Raw genomic sequence first — 18,885 nt, 5'->3', positions numbered from 1 at the left:
CCTCGTTCGTTCTCACGTCACCCACCTCCCTCAGCCAAAAAAACCCTCGCTCTGATAAGTGACCACAGTCGTAATAATACACGAAGACAAAGAGGTGGGTAACCAGTGGTACATTCATACATAAGAAAGTCACTTTTCCAAAAAGCCACCGACCCAATCGAGACATTAGACAGTGCTGAATTAAGCCTGTGCTGTCCAGGCTGTGATAAATGCTTTGTTTAGAAACATGAATAAGACAAAACACAACCCCACCTGAAAATATACACCTCATCAAAACCCACCCACCCACCCAGCACCCTCCCACTGAATCAGGCTATGATTATACTTGTCATTTAATGTGAAATCTCAGCTTCTCATAAAAAATAAACTGTGATTTTTATATCACATTTCTGTGAATCTACACTGCTCCTAAAATATCAACACGTATAATATTACATTTCCCACACGGGCGTTCAAATCTGTGGTTTCCCTTTCTCTTCTGCATGGCTCGGGTCACTCTCCTCCTCTTCGTCTCTGTACATTTGCTCCTCGCAGACTTGGAAAAGGTCCAGATAATATGGAATTTCAATTACAATGCAAGCTTGGACACCTCCAATTCTTTGTTTGACAATGGGACAGCAATAGGAGAAAAAATCCAATTTTTGTGCATCCAGGCCTGTCGCTTAATGCATCCTGCCTTGATTGCATGATAGGAATTTGCCCTGGAACGACAAGTTTAATCATAGCTGTGGCTACATCTACCCCATCAGCAGGCCAGGAGTCAATAGTCAAATCAAAAAAAGGACCCCCTGATATGAGTGCAGAGACATTTCCCTTGTGTTTCTCAGCTGAGAGGTGCTTTTCCACCCGCTCAAAAATGGAGGGCAGCTTCATAAACACTCCCCTCAGCCAGGCCTGGGAAGGGTGTCCGTGGCTGGGCCATGGAAGGGGCTGGCAGTGGGGGTGGTTGGTGGTCGTATAAGTAGGTGGAAGGTGGGAAAAGAAGGGGAGGACGGAGACGGAGGGCTTCCCTGAGGGGTGGTGGATTTTTAAAGAGGGATAGCCAGCCCAGCCCAGCGACCTTGAGGGTGGGAGCTCCAGGAAAAAAGAGGAGAGGAAAGGGAGGAGGGGGGTCACACCCAGGAGAAGAGGCCCAGTAGAAGAGAGGCCAGAGCGGCTAACAGGGCCACGGACCCTCCTGGCCTCCAGCTTGGACCTCCGTCAGTCAGGAAGGGCTCCGGAGAATCGTATCCCGAGCCATCTGAAACAGAGAGAAGAGAGAAACGACAGACGTCTGTACTTAGAGGGACACACAGACAGACAAACAACAAACGGACGAGGGATTTCAGCAAAAAGGCAGTGAGACTATTATGAAAGAGAGGTGTCGAATAAGAGTGACAAACCAGTCAAAGGCTCGAACCAGTCAAAGCAAGGAGAAGGCAGAAGAGGAGATGTCAGAAAAGGATGAAGGGAGAAGAAGGGGGGGATCGACAGCAACAGAGCTCTGCGGGGGGGTTTAACCAACCTAATTACAGTTTAATCACACAGACTCCGAATCTGGAGCAGCTGACACACACACAAAAATACACCAAAACACACGTTCAGTCGCACACATGTTCAAGCGCTTCCAGCTTACCCCAGTGACAATATTTCACAGATGAGATGGAAGTTGCAATGTCAGACAGATTACTTTAAGAGCAGGAAAAAAAGGCCGGATCTGAAAGAGGAGCTGCAGGAGTGTCAGAATAAAAAGAACGTATGTTGTTTCAGTAATTATGGAGGAGGAGAGAATTTCCCTCACCCCCTTTAGCGAGATGATCTGAGCCTGGAAAGCTGCAAAAGGCCGACTCTCATCTTTTCGCTAACATCTTCAAAGCTGCGTCATTATCTGGGGAAGACGAGCTAGTTCCTGGTTTTGACTCTTCAGTCATTCTTAAGGCATGAGGTACGATACACCTCTGACAAGACTTACAGGTGGATTTTCTAAATATAGCACAAGTTTGGCAGAATCAGTCTGGTTCTAGTGTGTTTTACACTTAAGTTGTTTTTAAATGGCACTGTCATAAATCAACATGGCATACTGTTTAAACCAATGCAAAGCCTGATTCATACATGCATTCCTGACAATTTTTTCGACAGCTTTAGGAGGCAGGGCATGACGCATGAAGATGCAACAAAAGCCATTTTCAACGATGCACCCCTGAAAATGATGATCTATAGATGGGCTGCTCCTGAGATCTTCTAGAACTGCTTGCTCACACAAGTACGTCAAAGTAAGACCCTTTCCTGACAGTATAATGGCAAAATTTTGCCTTCATATTAGCTCCTGGTGTAGTCAGAAAAAAGGTTTAATTCTTGGCCTGCAGCCCAGAACAGTGACATTTCTTGGCAAACAATTTCATCTGATTAAACGCAAAGTATAACAGTTAAGTCACATAGTCTAAAGCCAAGAAAACACCCAAAAAGTAGTCAAAATTGTGCATTACTCAGAAAAGACAGGTCACAGCAGAAGTTGTGAGAAGTGGTAGTTTCATATATCCCTTGCATGAAATAGTCTATCTAGGAAACTCCTATAAAAAGTGTTCGGGAAGGGCAGGACTTTTCTAGAACTTCTTTGAAGATGATTGGACGAACATACTGTTTGTCACATCCATGATGGGCAAATCAGAGCAACAAGACAGAATAAGGTTGTATGCATGCGCAGCTCCACCAGTATAGTTAGCTTAACTGTAGTGCAGTGTAGTGATAAAACTGCCACTATACTATAGCTATATCTACGCTAATCGCTATGCTGGAGACAGCCATTGCTAATGGCTAACCTACTGGATTAGCTTTGCCAGATGGATTTGCCTGATAGACTAACAAATCCATCTGCTTTGCAAGATTTGCAAGGAGGGCGATTGGACCAAAGTTCTGTCTGGCACAAAAATTACTGGTCAATCAGAGCAACAAAACAAAATCTGGTAGTACGCATGTGCAGCTCAGGTAAGTAGCATGAGCTTGGCAGACACGCGATGTCGTAGTTTACAAACGATGGAGCAAGTTTAGGGATCAAACTCATGCGAGCCTAATCAGTAGAAAAGCAAAAAATATCTTCTTGAAGAAAAGCTTTCATTGTGGTGATTTGCTCCTCTCCTGATAAAGAAAGGCTGTTAAAAACTGCCTCTAAAGCTACATCTGAGCTAATCACTTCACTGGCAGGAGCCATTGCTACTGGCTTGCAGTACAACTAAACTGCGCCCACAGCTACCGCCTTGTTCTCCTCAAATGATGCTGATTGGTCTAAACCATTTCAGATTGGAGCTTTGCAAGATGGATCTGCCTGATGACAGACAGGGAATCTGGCCGATCCATCTGCTTTGCAAGTTTACTGATTTCGCACCATTTCTATGATCTAAATGCCACCACCTGCCGACTCACTTGTGGTGAGTTTCCCCGCCACTTTCACACATCAGTTTGCACTACTTCCTGCAGAAATGATACTTCAAAACTATCAGGACAAAATCCAGATAACACTGTGGTAAGATATTCTTGCCGTTTGCATTCACACACACAGCTCTACTGGATGAGTTTAGGGAAATTTTAGGAGTGCAAAGTAAGGGAAGGAGCTATTTTTATAAATGTACATTTTCCTGAGCTGAATTCTGTCTGGGAGCGAGCTCCATCTTTTACCCAGAGTCTGATGCAGACAGAGAATTGCATTAAAAAATATGAAGTGTCTATTATTAGATTAGGCTTCTCCAGTATGCATTGAGTTTTATTATTAGATTGCTCTCTTGTTTCTTATGAGCACATGGAGCTGCCAGTTATGTGGGGGCTGAGTTACATTTTTTTAGGCGCGCACTTTCACTTCTGCTCTGCTCTCTTTCTGCAAGGACAGAAGGTCTCCCTCACACCCAGTGTGATGTGATGTGATTTGATGTGAAGTGCCACTTTGTGCATGTGTCTCATAGTCTGTGTGAACGTGTCGGGGTGTGTGTTTTCATAGTGAATGTGTGTGTGGAGGTGTTAAAGTGTTGCCTGGCTGCTCTGTGAATCAGAGCAGAGAGTGTTGCCGGGGCATTCTATCAGACCTCTTATTCCCCTCTAATTTTACTTTGATAGCCAATCTGGACCTATAAGTGTGTGTGTGTGTGTGTGGGGGTGTGTGTAGTCAGAGCGTGACTTACCTGGAGGTCTGACATACACCTTCAGCTTTAGACATGCTCGCCCCACATGGTTTGGGTGAGGAGACGCTGTAAGAAGCAAGGAGATTGAAAGAGGAGATTAGTTGGGAGATGAAGCGATTTGTGCTGCTCATTGCACCCGTAAAGTAATTGAAAACATTTGATATTTTTTTTGTTTAATCTTGTTCTGCTGCTGAGCGCTCTGAGGCTTATTATCAGGTGGTTGGTTGGGCTGGGAGTTCACACAGACAGTGCTGTAATGCTTTAAGGCCCTGGGGTAAGTATAAGATAAGGCTACCTGCTATGTCCCACATGTCTCTTCTTTCAGTAATACTTTCAACTGGTAAACAACATAAACACAAATTTACTCACAAAAAAATTCCCAAAAAGTTGTGGCGCTGTGTAAAATGTACATAAAAACAGAATGCAATGATTTGCAAACCCATATTATATTCAAAATAGAACAAAAACAACACATCTCATGTTCAAAAGGAGACATTTTACCATTTCATGAAAAAACATAAGCTCATTTTGAATTCGATGGCAGCAACACATCTCAGAAAAGTAGGGACAGGGCAGCTGGAGGAGCATTTTTGCAAATAATTGGGTTAATTAGGTCAGTAACATTACTGGGTATAAAAGGAGCATTTTTGAGAGGCAGATTCTCTCAGCAGTAACGGTGGGCAAAGACTCAGCAATCTGCGAGAAACTACATATTAAAATTGTGGAACAGTGTCAGAAAAATGCCCTCAGTGCAAAATTGCAAGGACTGAATATCCCACCATCTACAGTCCATAATATAATCCAAAAAATCAGACAATTTAGAGAAATCTCTGTGCGCAAGGGACAAGGCCAAAGGTCAATATTGTATACTTGTGATCTTGTGTCCATCAGGGAGCGCTGCATTAATAACAAGCATGATGGGTATGGGTTAAATGAGGCAAGAGTGGGTCAAGAAAGGTAAAAAATGGATGGGAAAATGTGAAATGTGAGAAAATTTTGGTCAAGAAACATTGGTCAAGAAAGAAAAAAGGGGCAAATATGGTAAAGAAAATAATGGAAAGGGGTTTCATCACAGGGCTATAATAGGAGGGGTCAAGTAAGGCAACCATTGGTAGCCTCAAACTGACAGGAAAATTGTTAAAAAAAAGTGGCAAAAATGAGTTAGAAGATGCAAAAATGGGTCAAGAAAGGCAAAAAGAGGCAAAAAGATAGGACGATGGTGGAAAGTAGTTTAAAAGTAGCGAAAATGGGTTAAACGAGGCAAAAATGTGACAAGTAGGGCAAAAATGGGGCAAACTTAGAGGGAAAATGGTGAAAAGCAGTTAAGAAGTAGCATATGTTAAAAGAGGCAAAAATGGACAAGAAAAGAATAAAAAGTGTCAAAATCAGTTAAAAGATGCCAAAATGGGTCAAGAAAGGCAAAATGAGGCAAAAGCTGGTAGGAAAATGGACAGTGGTTGGAAAATGGCTAAAACTGGATAGAAGTGGAAAAAAATTTGACAAGTAAGTCAAAGAAGGCTAAATAATGGATGGGAAAATGGTGAAAAATGGCAAAAAGGCATGAATGCAAAGGAAAATTGTGGAAAATGGTAAAAAAGTGGAAAAATGGATTAAGAGAGGCAAAAACGGGCCAAGTAAGATAACAAAGGGACAAAAAATGGGAGAGAAAATGGTGCAAAGGGGTTATAAATTGGCAAAAATTGGATATATGTGGCAAAAAAGGGCCAAGTAAGGCAGAAAATTAGATGGAAAAATGATTTAAAAGTTGCAAAAAAGGGTCAAGAAAGGCAAATAAAGGGGCAAAAGCAGGGGAGGAAAATGCAGAAAGTGTTTATAAAGTGGCCAAAATGGGATAAAAGTGGGTCAAGAAAGTTAAAAAGGGGCAAAGAATGGACTGGTAAATGGTAAAAAAAAAAAAAAAAAAAGGTTAAAAAGCAGAAAAAATTGGTTAAAAGAGGCAAAAATTGGCAGAACAATGGTGAAAAGTGGTTAAAAGTAGCTAGAATGGGATATAAGCAGAAAAATGTAGAGAAAACACAACACTGTTTCTGCCACAAAATTTGTCAGAAACAGCGATGAAAAGGGGTTAAAAAGTGATGTGAATAAGTCATTTCAACATCAGAACCCAATAACAGCTTGACACACTATTATAGTATGTGTTTTTGACTATAATGTCATTACAGTCCCTGTTGGTGTAATGCTCAGGCAGCTGAATACTTTTGTCCATATAGTATATGAAGGCTTTAATTTTGATTTCTATTCATCTAACATTTATCTAACCAGGAAAATTCCCATTGAGAGGTAAAAATCTTCAGTGTCAGTGTGTTCACTCCTTTGGGAGTGAACACACTGACATTTTGTTGTCATTTGTTCTTTTTATGTAACAGTAAAAGAAAAATTCAGATTTGTAACTTTAATTGGCATAAAAGCCACCCGTCAGAGATGATGAATCCACTGTAGGCACCATTAAGCAGGGAAGGTATTTCTTATATGCGTTAACCCTCAGTAATTTGTTCTAATTGGACATTAATGTAATCATTAAAGCAGCCTATTACTTCTCCTAAGACATTTATTGCTTTGAGCGGTTGCTGAGTGTCTTATATCATGTCTTTTTAAGTTTTCTTAAAAAGGTCTTGAGCTTGTGAATGCCCGTAAACATCTGTGGCACTTCAGGCAATGTAAACAAGTCTGTGAGGGATTCAGTCACACTCACATTTACACCTGTGGGAAATACAGGATTTTAAACCCAACCTGACCTGAATGTCTTTGGAATTGGGGAAGAAAAAGTCCATGCAAATCCCCCACAGACGGAAGTCCCTGTTGCCGAGAGGTGACAGTGCTAACCACTTAGACACCATACCGCCCCGGCTGAATGGCGAAAAAATGAGAAAATGTTAAAAAGTTACTGTGATTCAGACTTCAAAGTGGAGTAAATGAAATTGAATCTGGGTTTTTAGTCCCACCTCACTCTGATGTGAAATAGAACTGGAGACCTTAAAGCAGACGGTGACTGAGTCTCTGACCGCTCACACGCACACAAAGACACGCACACTCATGCAGCGATGTGCAGAAAGACACACTGTTGCTCTGAGGAGTGTGCGTGAAGACCTATTGGCCCTCTCCCTTGAGGAAGTCCGCATCGCCAGAGCCCACAGTGACCCAGGAGAGGACCATCATCAGGATCCACAGTGCACAGGAAATAAATCTGACCCTTCCTGTGCCCTCTCCTCCCTCTCTTTTTCCACACTACTCCTCCCTCCTTCCATCTCTCTGCCCTTCACCTCTTCTACCCTTTCACTGCATCCCTATAGTCCACTTCTTTTGCCTCGCTTTTCTTCAAATAATCCACCTTCCCCTCTAACAAAAACCCAGAGAAGTTTAAAGTGGTCCCCTGTGAAGCCCCAACAGCTTTGTAGGGAGCTATTTCACCCGTTGTGTGTCTTTGCCTCAGGTTCCCTGCAGTTTTACTGACAAATGGGGACAATTCAGGTAGAAAAGGCTTAAAATGGTTCATATATAAGTCCCATATTCCTGTACCTGCCTTTGATAAAAAAAAATCTGTCTAAGCTCACTAGCACTAGATACCAGTATGATTAAAGCTGCTGTGAGGAGACACTGACAGTTCTATCATGTTTTTTTAATGTCTTTTTAATTTTTTTTCCGCAAAGATTCTTGATGAGTGATGAATCTGACTGGTAAAATAATCTAGATGAGTCTTTTACAACCCATATTGCCAGAAAAGTTGGGACACTGTGTAAAATGTAAACAAAAAACAGAATGCAATGATTCTTAAAATTTTATGAACCCACATTTGATTCACAATAATACAGAAACAACATATCAGATGTTGAAACTGAGACATTTTACCATTTAGTGAAGATTATTAGCTCATTTTGAATTTGATGGCAGCAACACATCTCAAAAAAGTAGGGACGGGGTAGCAAAAGGCTGATAAAGTTATTGGTGCTAATGCAAAATAGCTGGAAGAGCATTTTCTAAATAATTTGGTCAACTGGCAATGTCTCCGTTACATGACTCGTATAAACGAGCATTTTAGAGCAGCAGAGTCTCTCGGAAATAAAGATGGGTGGAGGTTCACCAATCTGGGAAAAACTCTGTCTAAAAATTGTGGGACAATTTCAGAAAAATGCTCTCAGTGTAAACTTACAAAGACTTCCAATCACCCACCATCTACAGTCTATATTATCATCAGAAGATTCAGAGAATCTGGAGAAATCTCTGTGCACAACGGACAAGGACGAAGATCAATATTGTACGCTCATGATTTGGGCCCTCAGGTGGCACTGAATTAAAAGCAGGCATGATACTGTAGTAGAAACCACCATATGGGCTCAGGGAACACTTCCAGAGATCACAGTAGTCTGCCGGGCCATGCACAAATGTAAGTTAAACTGTGTAGCAGCACAATATGTGAGCATGCCCAAAAAATGCCCCTGTCTTCTCTGGGCCAAAGCTCATTTGAAATGGGTTGAGGCAAAATGGACAACTGTTCTGTGGTCAGGTGAATCAAAATAAGAGGTTCTTTTTGCACATCATGTCCTGGAGACAAGAGAGCGATGAGAGATCACAGTTCAAAATCCTGCATCTCTGATGGTATGGGGTTGCATTAGTGCCTATGGCATGGGCAGCTTACACATCTGGAAAGACACTATCAATGCTGAAAGGTAGATAGAGGTTTCAGAGCAACATAAGCTCCATACAGACATCTCTCTCAGAGAAGGCATTGCATATTTCAGCAAAGGAAACAATCTGGCAAAAAAGACCAGGGACTGTTGAGCAGTTAGAATCCTAAATCAGACAAGAATGGGACAACATTCCTCTACCAAAACTCCAGCAAGTGGTCTCCTCACACCAAAAATGTTTACAGACTTTTGTTAAATGAAGACGTGATGCTACACAATGGTAAACATGGCCTTGTCCCAACTTTTTTTTTTTGAGATGTGTTGCTGCCATCAAATTCATAGTGAGCTAATATTTTGCATAAAAGTGTAAAATATCTCAGTTTCAACATCTGATATGTTGTTTATGTTCTATTGTGAAAAAATGTGGCTTTATGAGATCTGACAATCATTGTTTTCTTTTTTGTTGACATTTTACACAGCATTTTAACTTTTTTGGAATTGGGTTGTAGTTAAAAAAGAAAACATGACACAGGAAAAGTGAGAAGATAAGTTGCAAAGCTAAAGTATGGAAGCTCTTGGTGGAAATGCATCTGTATATTTTTGTTTGTGTGTTTTTCCAGGTGCCTTTGTGAAGATTTTGACAGGAGATCTTGACTTGACAAGCTAAACCTCTCATCTCAGCGGTGCTTTATTATCATTCATCTGCATTCAGGTACACCGCTGAAAGAAATTACATTTGTCACAGACCAGGCACTCAAGACTAGAGCAAATAAACAATAGGCTTACAAAAGAATTACATGCAATACAGCATTAAAATGAGACTGCAGGGTGTAGTGCATATATATGATTTTGAATAGTAATAGTATAGGGATATCAATACAGAATATAACGTAAACATGCATTGTTACTGAAATACTGCACAGTGTGCCTGGGGCAGCAGAAGCTCAGTTTATTGAGACTTTGTCATGACAAACTAGAAAAGTGCTGATTCATTTTTCTAGCACTGCTGGAATGTCCTTAAGCAAGGCACATTCAGCATCTCTATACTTTAGGGTAGTACTTGTGTTCTTTTTTTAACCATATGTGCGTCTTTTTCGGCACAGGGAGAAATTCATTTATCTTCAGAGGCCCACAGGTAATACTAATCCCATTAGTGCTAATGCCTATAAAAAGTATTCATTCCCCTTGGATGTTTTACCTTTTTTTATTTATTAGATAAATCAGTCATGGTCAATATAATTTGTGATTGCATAACCCTTTAAAGTGACTTATTCTCATACTAATTCAACAGAGGTCCGGCCAATCAGTGCTAATAGTCTCACAGTTAGAGAAATGAGGATCACCTGAGTGCAGTGAATGTGTCTTGAGTGATTGTAGTGAAAGACACCTGTATCTGGAAGGTCCAGTCACTGCTTAATCAGTATCCCTGGCTACAATTACACCATGGAGACAAAAAAACACTCCAAGCAACTCAGAGAAAAGGTTATTGGAAATTATAAGTCAGGGGATGAATGCAAAAACATTTCCAAGGCACCGAACATCCCCTGGTGTTCAGTTAAATCCATCATGAAGGCACAAAAGTCTACCTAGATCAGGTTGTTCTCACAAACTGAGCGAGCGTTCAAAAAAGTGGCTAATGAGAGAGGTCACCAAGACACCTATGACTACTCTGACGGAGTTACAGGCTTCAGCAGCTGAGATAGGAGACTCAGGTTCTTCATCAGTCAAAGCAATGGTTGAAGATAAGTCATATTAAATCTCAACTAGAGTTCGGCAAAAGGCATGTGGGAGACTCTGTGGTCAAGTGGGATAAAGTTCTTTGGTCTGATGAGACCAAAATAAGGCTTTTTGGCCACAACACGAAATGCCAAACACTGCACATCACCACAAACACACCGTCTTTGCTGTGAAGCACAGTGGTGGCAGCATCATGCTGTGGGGATGCTTCTCTGCAGCCGGCCCTAGACGGCTTGTAAAGGTAGAGGATAAAATGAGTGCGGCAAAATACAAGGTGAATGTTCTGGGGTGGGCGAGTCAAAACCCAAACCTAAATCCCTGTACATCCTGACAGAGCTTGAGTAGTTTTTCCGGAGAAGAATTGAGTGAAATTGTAGTGTCCAGGTGTGCAAGCCTGATTGAGACCTATCCACACAGACTCAGTGCTGTGATTGCAGCCAAAGGTGCATCTACCTTATTTATCTTTATTTCACTGACATTAAATCTGTTCTCACTTTGACAATAAAGAGATTTTTTGTCTGTTTGATTTTTGTCAGAACATTACATTGACCACAACTGATTTATATAACCAACTAAAGGGGGTGAAGGCTTTCTTTAGGCACTGTGTATGCTATTATTATCTCTTATCTATGTGCCTTGCTATATAGATAAATGTTTATTATTTTCAGGCCGATTATTGACTCTTCCAGCACCTCTGTTTCTCAGCACATGCAAACCCTTTTTCTCCTGAAAACCCTTTGAAAATCACTCAACCTCATCAAGTGGCAGCTGGCAGAAGTAAGGGGGCGGAGCCGACCTGTCAACATGTCAGCCACATGACAAACACACACACCGACCCGCAAACACGGACACACGCTCATGCAGGTTTGGCAACAGGATCGATGGTTTTTATTTTGATGAGTATGACATGCACGCACTCATGGCGAGGGCTTGATGGTTAAAACTGTCAACATGGCTTCGTTCCACATCATTTCTGACCTGTGCGTGTGTTTTCGCTGAGAGACAGCGAGGCACAAAAACAAGTGAGGTTGTCACTCAGGATGATGGACATGGCCTTTCACGCACTCACAATTGCTTGACAACTGACCCCACAACCAGCCCACCCCTCACACATCACACATAGACTACAATCTGGAGGAATACACTCTACCCTCAGGGGTCCCGGAAACACAATACTATAGTCAGCAACTATACAACTCTGGAGGGGCCCTGTCCATCCTTACATGAGCCTGGAAACAAAGGAGTGGGTTTTTTTATGTGTGTGCCAACTGGGAAAAGTGCAGTAGGACATCAGGAGGCTGTTATCTTCGCCTCTTTAGCGCTCTGACTCCTTTCCTGCTGTGTCTTTGTGACCGTGCCGACAACAGATCGGTACAAAGGAACATTTGCAGTCATTTATTACTCATTTTAAAACGTACTCTCAAGACAAAAATCCTGAATTTAATCCCTATTCTCAATTATCCAGCAGTATATTTCACTCTACACTGATTATGTTACTGCATTAGAGAAAAATCCTGACCACAGTTACGCTGCAACAAATTGAATTCAAACCTGCTTCATTATTCGTCAAGGAAAGTATTTTGCCAGGCTGATTGCTTCCTCCTCCGTCTAAAGGAGGGGAATATCGCTGCAAGGTCGGATTAACTGTCTGCTGGTGGAGCATCCTCATCCCATTATGACCATGGTGAGAATGCATCATCACCTACTAAAAAGGTTAAGGTCAGTTTTCAGCCGACTGTGCAGGTACAACACCGTGGAGAATCAAGGAGACCTGTGCTCCCAGTTATTCTCTTTTGCACAAACTGCGAGCAAGATACCAGAGACAGACAGGGTAGAAAAACTCAAAACTATAGGGTGCATATAAAATAACTTCTGCAGATATATTTTTAACATGTATACAGTCATACAGTTAGGAACCCGGACTGTAATTTTACAATGCTCTGAATGTTTTCTATTGGTGAGAGGTCTGGACTGCAGGCAGGCCAGTTCAGCACCTGGACTCTTCTACTGTGAAGTAATGCTGTTGTGGTTTCACATTGTCCTGCTGAAATATGCAAGGCCGTCCCTGAGAGAGATGTTGCCTGGATGGGAGCTTATGTTGCTCTAAAACCTCTACCTACTTTTTAGCTTTGAAAGTGGCTTTCCCAATGTGTAAGCTACCCTCACCAGGGGCACTAATGCAATGGCTCCCAAGACTCAGAACCCACCTCAATGGAAAATCCCAGGCCAGATTTCTGATATTTTTCAACCAATCTTACTTATTTAATGAAATGTCCCATTTGGACCTCATACAGTACAAAATGTGACAAAAAAGAAAGATACAGGAAAAAGGATGTTTAATAAAAGTATTAGGCACAATGTTTTTTATGACCCAAGGAAAGGAGCTCTGCGACCCACTTTTGGATCCTGACACAACAGTTCAGAACCACTGCACGAATGCAACCCCCTAGCATCAGAAATACAGGCTTTTGAACCAATAAGCTGTATGGTCCCTCTCCTCTTTAGTCCACAGGACATTGCATCTGTGATTTCCAAAAAGAATTTTTAAATTTTGATTCACCTGACCACAGAACAGTTTTCCATTTGGTCTCATTTTAAAATGAGCTTTAAAATTTAAGGATATGGATATTCAAAGTCATCAATTTTACATGGTGGAACTTTTAAAGTAATTATTTCAGAATTTTTAGACACAGTCTTTCACAGATTGGTGAACCTCTGCCCATCTTTACTTCTGAGAGTCTGATTTTCAAAAATTCTCCTTTTTTACCCAGTTATGTTACTGATCTTCTGCCAATTAACCTAATTAGTGCTGTATCAGCTGTTTCATTGGGTCTACTTACCTGTCCAGGCTTTTGTTGCCCCGTCCCAACTTTTTTGAGATGTGTTTCTGCAATCAAATTCAAAATGAGCTGACGTTTTTTGTGTAACGGTAAAAAAATCTCAGTTTCAACATTGTAAATGCTGTTTATTCTCTATTGTGAATACAATATAGGTTTATGAGATTTGCAAATCATTCCATTGTTTTTATTTACATTTTACACAGTGCCCCAACTTTTTTGAAATTGGGGTTGTATTTATTTATTTATTTTTTCATTATGACTAAGAATTATTACTCTTATGTATATTAATCTCAAAGGTCAAAGTTTCATACATGTTTACTTTGTATGTCATAAAATTCAGACCAATCAGAGAGGGTTTTACTGTGCATTGCACATTTTGGTCAGGTTGTAAATGTCACCATGCAAACACGGATCAAACTTGATGTAATCATCAAAAATGTAAGAAACTGGTTTATGATTTGGACTGGATTTTCATTGTGTAGCTGCAGTAAATACAGCAGTATTTTTGCCTGACTTATTAACTTAGTAAACATTTACCAAAGGAGTTTATTGCCTCAGTTGGTAGAGTTAAGTCTTCTTCAATATGGAAAGGCAATAAAAGAAAAAAAGTCTATGTTTTAGGTTGAAACAGTGGCCCGAATACTAAACTTGAGGCTCAGAGAAGGCCTTCACCATAAACTGGCTGGCCTCAGATCATCTATGCTCACTTGTTGTCCACAATCTATTGTTCAAAAATGAACACAAGTGTTACATAGGCCTGCCTTTTTTTTGACAAGTGACCTTTTTTTGATTGTGTGAATTATGACTGTCCTCTCTCTTGTGAATCACTGTCTCTCCCAGCTGGTCTCTAACAGGATAACTTGTCACAGGAAGCCTCACAGCCCTCACAGCCTTCACACAGAAAAAAAGTGTCACTTATCTGAGCAGAAAGTTTGGACATTGACAGAAACACTTTTGAAAGTCAATTTGATGTGCTTTTCTGTGATTACCCACTGTTCTTAGACTTAACCGTCCGGATGCCGTAAATCTTTCCCTCCCATCTGGCACAGCGAGCAGCTGAAAACAATGTTTAAGAGTAATTTGAAGCGACTATTTGTCCCCTGCCTGGAGGTGGAATGATATCTCTTTAAGTTGGTTCAGAAAAACAGTCTCAGGGGGTTAGACCCATCTGTGGTACTAATACATCACTTGTTGAAGTGAGGAGAAACATCAATACAGCTAATATAAAAATGATTACAAACTACGCCTGGTGACATTTTTACCACTTTGCTGAGCACACCACTTATGATCCCGACTGAAGCCGAGAGACATATCATAAAATAAAGCCAGCCAGCGAGAGAGAGAGAGAGAGAGAGAGAGAGAGAGAGAGAGGGGAGGTGTGTTTTTGAACGCCTGTGGGTGTGCGAGCGACATGGAGGGCTTTGTTTGAGAACTCTCTCAATCAGCTTCTGTTGATTACATATTTACATATCGTTTACAAATGCATATTGAACAAAGAGGCGGCTGATACACAAACAAGTCAAAGAGGGTAGTTATACGCTCATCGCTCAGGTGCAGGGCAGTGAAAACAGCTTTAACATGAGAAAACATTTCTGTACACTTTCACTGTGTCATTAAACATTCTAATTACAACAGATTTAACATACGCTATTATAGGTACAATACTTTAAATGTCTATTTCAATTTAAAATGTGGTTATCACTAGGGGTGTGAATCTCTCCTTCTCAAGACGATTCGATTTGAATCTCGATTCACAGACTACGATTCGATTCACTGAGGATTCATTAAAATACAGAACAGTTTGGTCCGATTTGATTCAGTTCGGTCCAATTTGATCCAGTACAATCTGATTATAGAATCAAAATAACTTTTTGCTTTAAACAAAAAATAGCAATAAAGGGGAAAACAAGACTTCATAATAATCTAAGTTTATTTGATCTTATTTATAAAACAGACTAAATGCCAGGCCTCCTGTGCTTACATTCTGAAATTATGTTTAAGAAAGTTCCCATCACACCCAGGTGTCTTACTTTGACATTAAATTGGAAGATAAATATTAAAATGAGTTTTTACTTGTACATGTTCGTCCTTCTGTGCTTGTAACTTCCTTAGCATTATTAATCCCAATAAAAGTACAAACTAAATATTAATTTTTCCCAAGAAGCACAAATTAAAACAAATTTAAAGTCACAAGGAGATTTGGATAGATAGAGCTCTGTGCGTCTGCTAGTACAGGAGAACAAGGAGTTAAAATAATATTGAAAAACGTCAAACTTAAACAGCTTTCTATACATTTTTTCCTTTCATAATTCCTCTTAATGTGAGTATTCGGTCTACATGTTGCAAAAACATGGTTATTTCCTTTCTCTGTGTATCTGACCGTTCTTCATTGTTTTCATTCTTGAACTAAATCACTGGAGAACAGCTGATCTCAAGCTCAGTGAAGTCCTCTCTGTTTAATATCATGGAATTTTCTGAGTTTTAACTCAGAAAACTGTTTATGTTCAGATCTGTTTGTGTTGTGTTTAGCGTTCGCTTCTCAGCTAAACTTTAGCTCGCCGTCTCAACAGGTGAGCTTTATGAGCTGCTGTAGTTCTTAATCGCTTTTCTCCAAAGTGTACAGAAGGGCAGACATTTCGAATCCGAGCTAATCTCTACACTGGCAGCAGCCATTGCTATCAGTTTCTCACTAAAGCTACCACCTTGATCTTCCCAAATGACACTGATTGGTCTGATCCATTCTCAGACCTGGCCAGATTGCGCTTTGCAAGATGGATTGGCTTGATGACAGACATGGAATCTGGCCAATCCATCTGCTTTTTAAGGTTACAAAAATTATGTTTTCAATGTATTACCAATGACCTCTCGCACAGCCCAGAGCATACCTACTTCTAAAGCAGGCACATCCCTCAGCAGTACACTGCAGTTATGTTTCCTAGGATGTCAAAGCATGGTCTGCTGTACTCTAATGATCCGCCACATACCTGCACACACACTCTCACAGAAACACACACAGACATTTAGATAACCTACAGATGTAGTAGTACTCGTGTCCAGGCCTGAACTCGAAGCCCAGGGAGAAAGGGGTGAAGAGCTGGAACTTCTCTGAGAAGCGCAGGGGCCCGTCAGGACCGCTGGGACGGTTGCATTCCCAGCGTTTGAAGCCACGCATCCTGTGCTGGCAGGAGGTGTAGCCCTCGTGGTTGACCATGAACAGGATGTAGCGCTCCATGCGCCCGTGGGACGGGGGACCCTCGTAGTAAGGACAGTAGATGTCCAGATAGTCATTAATGTTCACTGCCACCCTGTACTCTCCGTGCCAGAACCTGTAAAACAAAAAGGAAACAACAAATTAGAATTTCTTCATGAATAAAAATAAGCTCAGGAATATGCACAGAACCAGAGCGAAAAGGTGTGTCGGCTTCAGAAATAGTTTACTGAGAATAAATGAGAAAAACCTTATACATTTTCTATGATACCATGAATATTTACAGGAGATATTGGATTTCTGTGGCCTAAAGGAGTCCGCAGTGGGTGTCCACTTAGTGCAGTCATGCTGTGAGCTGTAATTACATGAGATTGTATGTTTGCTTGTAGGGCATTTTTGTGCTTCCACATGAAGATCCAAGGTCAGAAATAAAAAAAAAAACCCTGCAGAGACAAAAACCACTGCTCAAGGACGCTTAAACAAATACGCAGATAGATGTCTCTTAAACCACCTGTGAGTGATGGGAGTTTGCACGCAAAAAACATCCTAGAGGCTGTTTTGTTTCCTTATTTAATAAACAAGAGAAAGCCAGGAAAATCAATAATCATTGCTGCAGTAATGGCAAAAGTTTGCATAGCAACCCATTTTATTTGAAAAAGGCTCTGCGAGAAATGCTTCATGGGATTTATTAGCATGTTTGGAATATAATCATTTTCTTTCCAGTGCTTGAATGAGCTTTTCATATGATACTCAAGAGAAGTGGGTCAATGTGATGGTAGAGAGCACACATTACTCTCCCAGCCCCTACAGCGGTGTATTGAAGCGGCTGTGGTGAATGTCCTCTCAGTTCTCTACACATGCAGATCACTGTCTCTCCATTTTTGCGGTTATTTCCCTCGCTTTTATTCCTCCTCCTGGCGCCGAGTCAAAGAGCCTGTGTGAAATAGATGCAGGTAACATATGGAAATACATGAGACGATGATTCCCCAAATCCCCCCTCTACTGTCTCTGCGAAGCAAAGCAAAGCAGTACATTGAAAACATATGGCTGCTTTTTTTAACAGGCTTTATTTTTGTTTATGTTTGGGCGCCAATGTTGCTTACTGAACTTGTGTTTACAACCCCAAAGTCACTGGAGGAAAGCGGCCTTTTTGAGCGATGAGGCTGGAGATATTCTATATTTTAGTTATTGTCAACAAAAGCTGTAAACAATATGTGCCCTGTCTGTTTATACTTCACCCATTTCTTATCATATTTCTTTAAAAACATCAAAAAAGGCAGAAATATGTCACAAAACAGCTGGGTGCTGCAGTTCGAAGCACAGTATTTTTACTTCAAGCTACACAGACTTGTTAGTAGGATTAATTTGTTAGTTTTTGTGTCTACATGGGGTTTGTTGACAGTAAGGAAAACATATGAGGCCTCCACTATGAGGAAAGTTAAACATATCCAGGGTATCTTTTGGTTTTCTGGCTTCACTAATAGATTCTGCAAAGAGCTCACCATAAGTGGCCTGAAGCATCATAATTGGTCTCAACTGCATGCGCCAAGTCCCTCAAAAAAGGCCACCATGTATCTTCAAATCAAGCAAATTATAGTGAGGTAGATCCCTAGAGATGGGAAGAATGCCTGGAGGTTAATCAGTATTCCTCTCTTCCATTACACCATGGAGACAAAAGAACACTCCAAGCAACTCAGTGAAAGGTTATTGACAAGTGTAAGTCAGTAACCTGGCACGTCAGGTTTCACACAGATGGATGTGTGAAACACATCCATCTGGAAAACCACTCATGCACAACATTTGGGAAAGGGCAGAGAATTTGAAAAAAAAAAAAAAAAAACTCAGAGGGTGATTGGTTGAACGTTCTGTCTGTCACATCTTTTCAGACTGATCAGAGCAACAAAACACGTTACGTAGCTGCTACTGAGGAGTAAACTCCATAGAGAACTACACAACGTGAACCATGGCAACTGTAGACATGTCAGTACATGACTTTTGTCATTTTTGAAAAGAAAACAAATCAATGCTGTTCTTTGTTCTGATTTTAACGAACAAATGTTGTCAATTTCTGAGAAAACTCACGCTTTAGCGGCATCCACGCTAATGTCTTCCGCCATATCTGCACCGACCTCTTGTTGCTGCTTGCATACGTCAGGACTCTGCCACGTCTGAAAGTACTGCCCCTCGACGCTGATTGGTCCTGTCACTTTCTAACCGGGGCCCAAACAGTTCAGATGGGAGCTTTGCCAGATGGATTCACCAGTGAGAAAATTGGAAACGGGTGTATCCATCTGCATTGCAAGATTAAT

At 41.0% G+C, this 18,885-nt stretch overlaps 1 protein-coding gene across 1 annotated transcript in view; it reads right to left on the bottom strand.

The window, feature by feature from the left end:
• Positions 1 to 397: 397 nt before the first annotated feature.
• The window catches only part of efna2a (ephrin-A2a), a 160,122-nt gene continuing 141,634 nt past the window's right edge, over positions 398 to 18,885 (bottom strand). The window contains exons 2-4 of the mRNA XM_041813124.1: positions 16,402 to 16,694; positions 4,149 to 4,214; positions 398 to 1,240 (exon numbers count right to left, since the gene is read on the bottom strand). Of these exons, the coding sequence (XP_041669058.1) occupies positions 1,113 to 1,240; positions 4,149 to 4,214; positions 16,402 to 16,694 (487 nt within the window). The 3' untranslated portion in view covers positions 398 to 1,112. The remainder of the gene's footprint in view (positions 1,241 to 4,148; positions 4,215 to 16,401; positions 16,695 to 18,885) is intronic.

Source organism: Cheilinus undulatus, linkage group 18, assembly GCF_018320785.1.
Source record: "Cheilinus undulatus linkage group 18, ASM1832078v1, whole genome shotgun sequence".
Classification (NCBI taxonomy): Eukaryota; Metazoa; Chordata; class Actinopteri; order Labriformes; family Labridae; genus Cheilinus; species Cheilinus undulatus.
The sequence above is the reverse complement of the archived record's forward strand: the minus strand, read 5'-3'. Positions and strand labels throughout refer to the sequence as shown.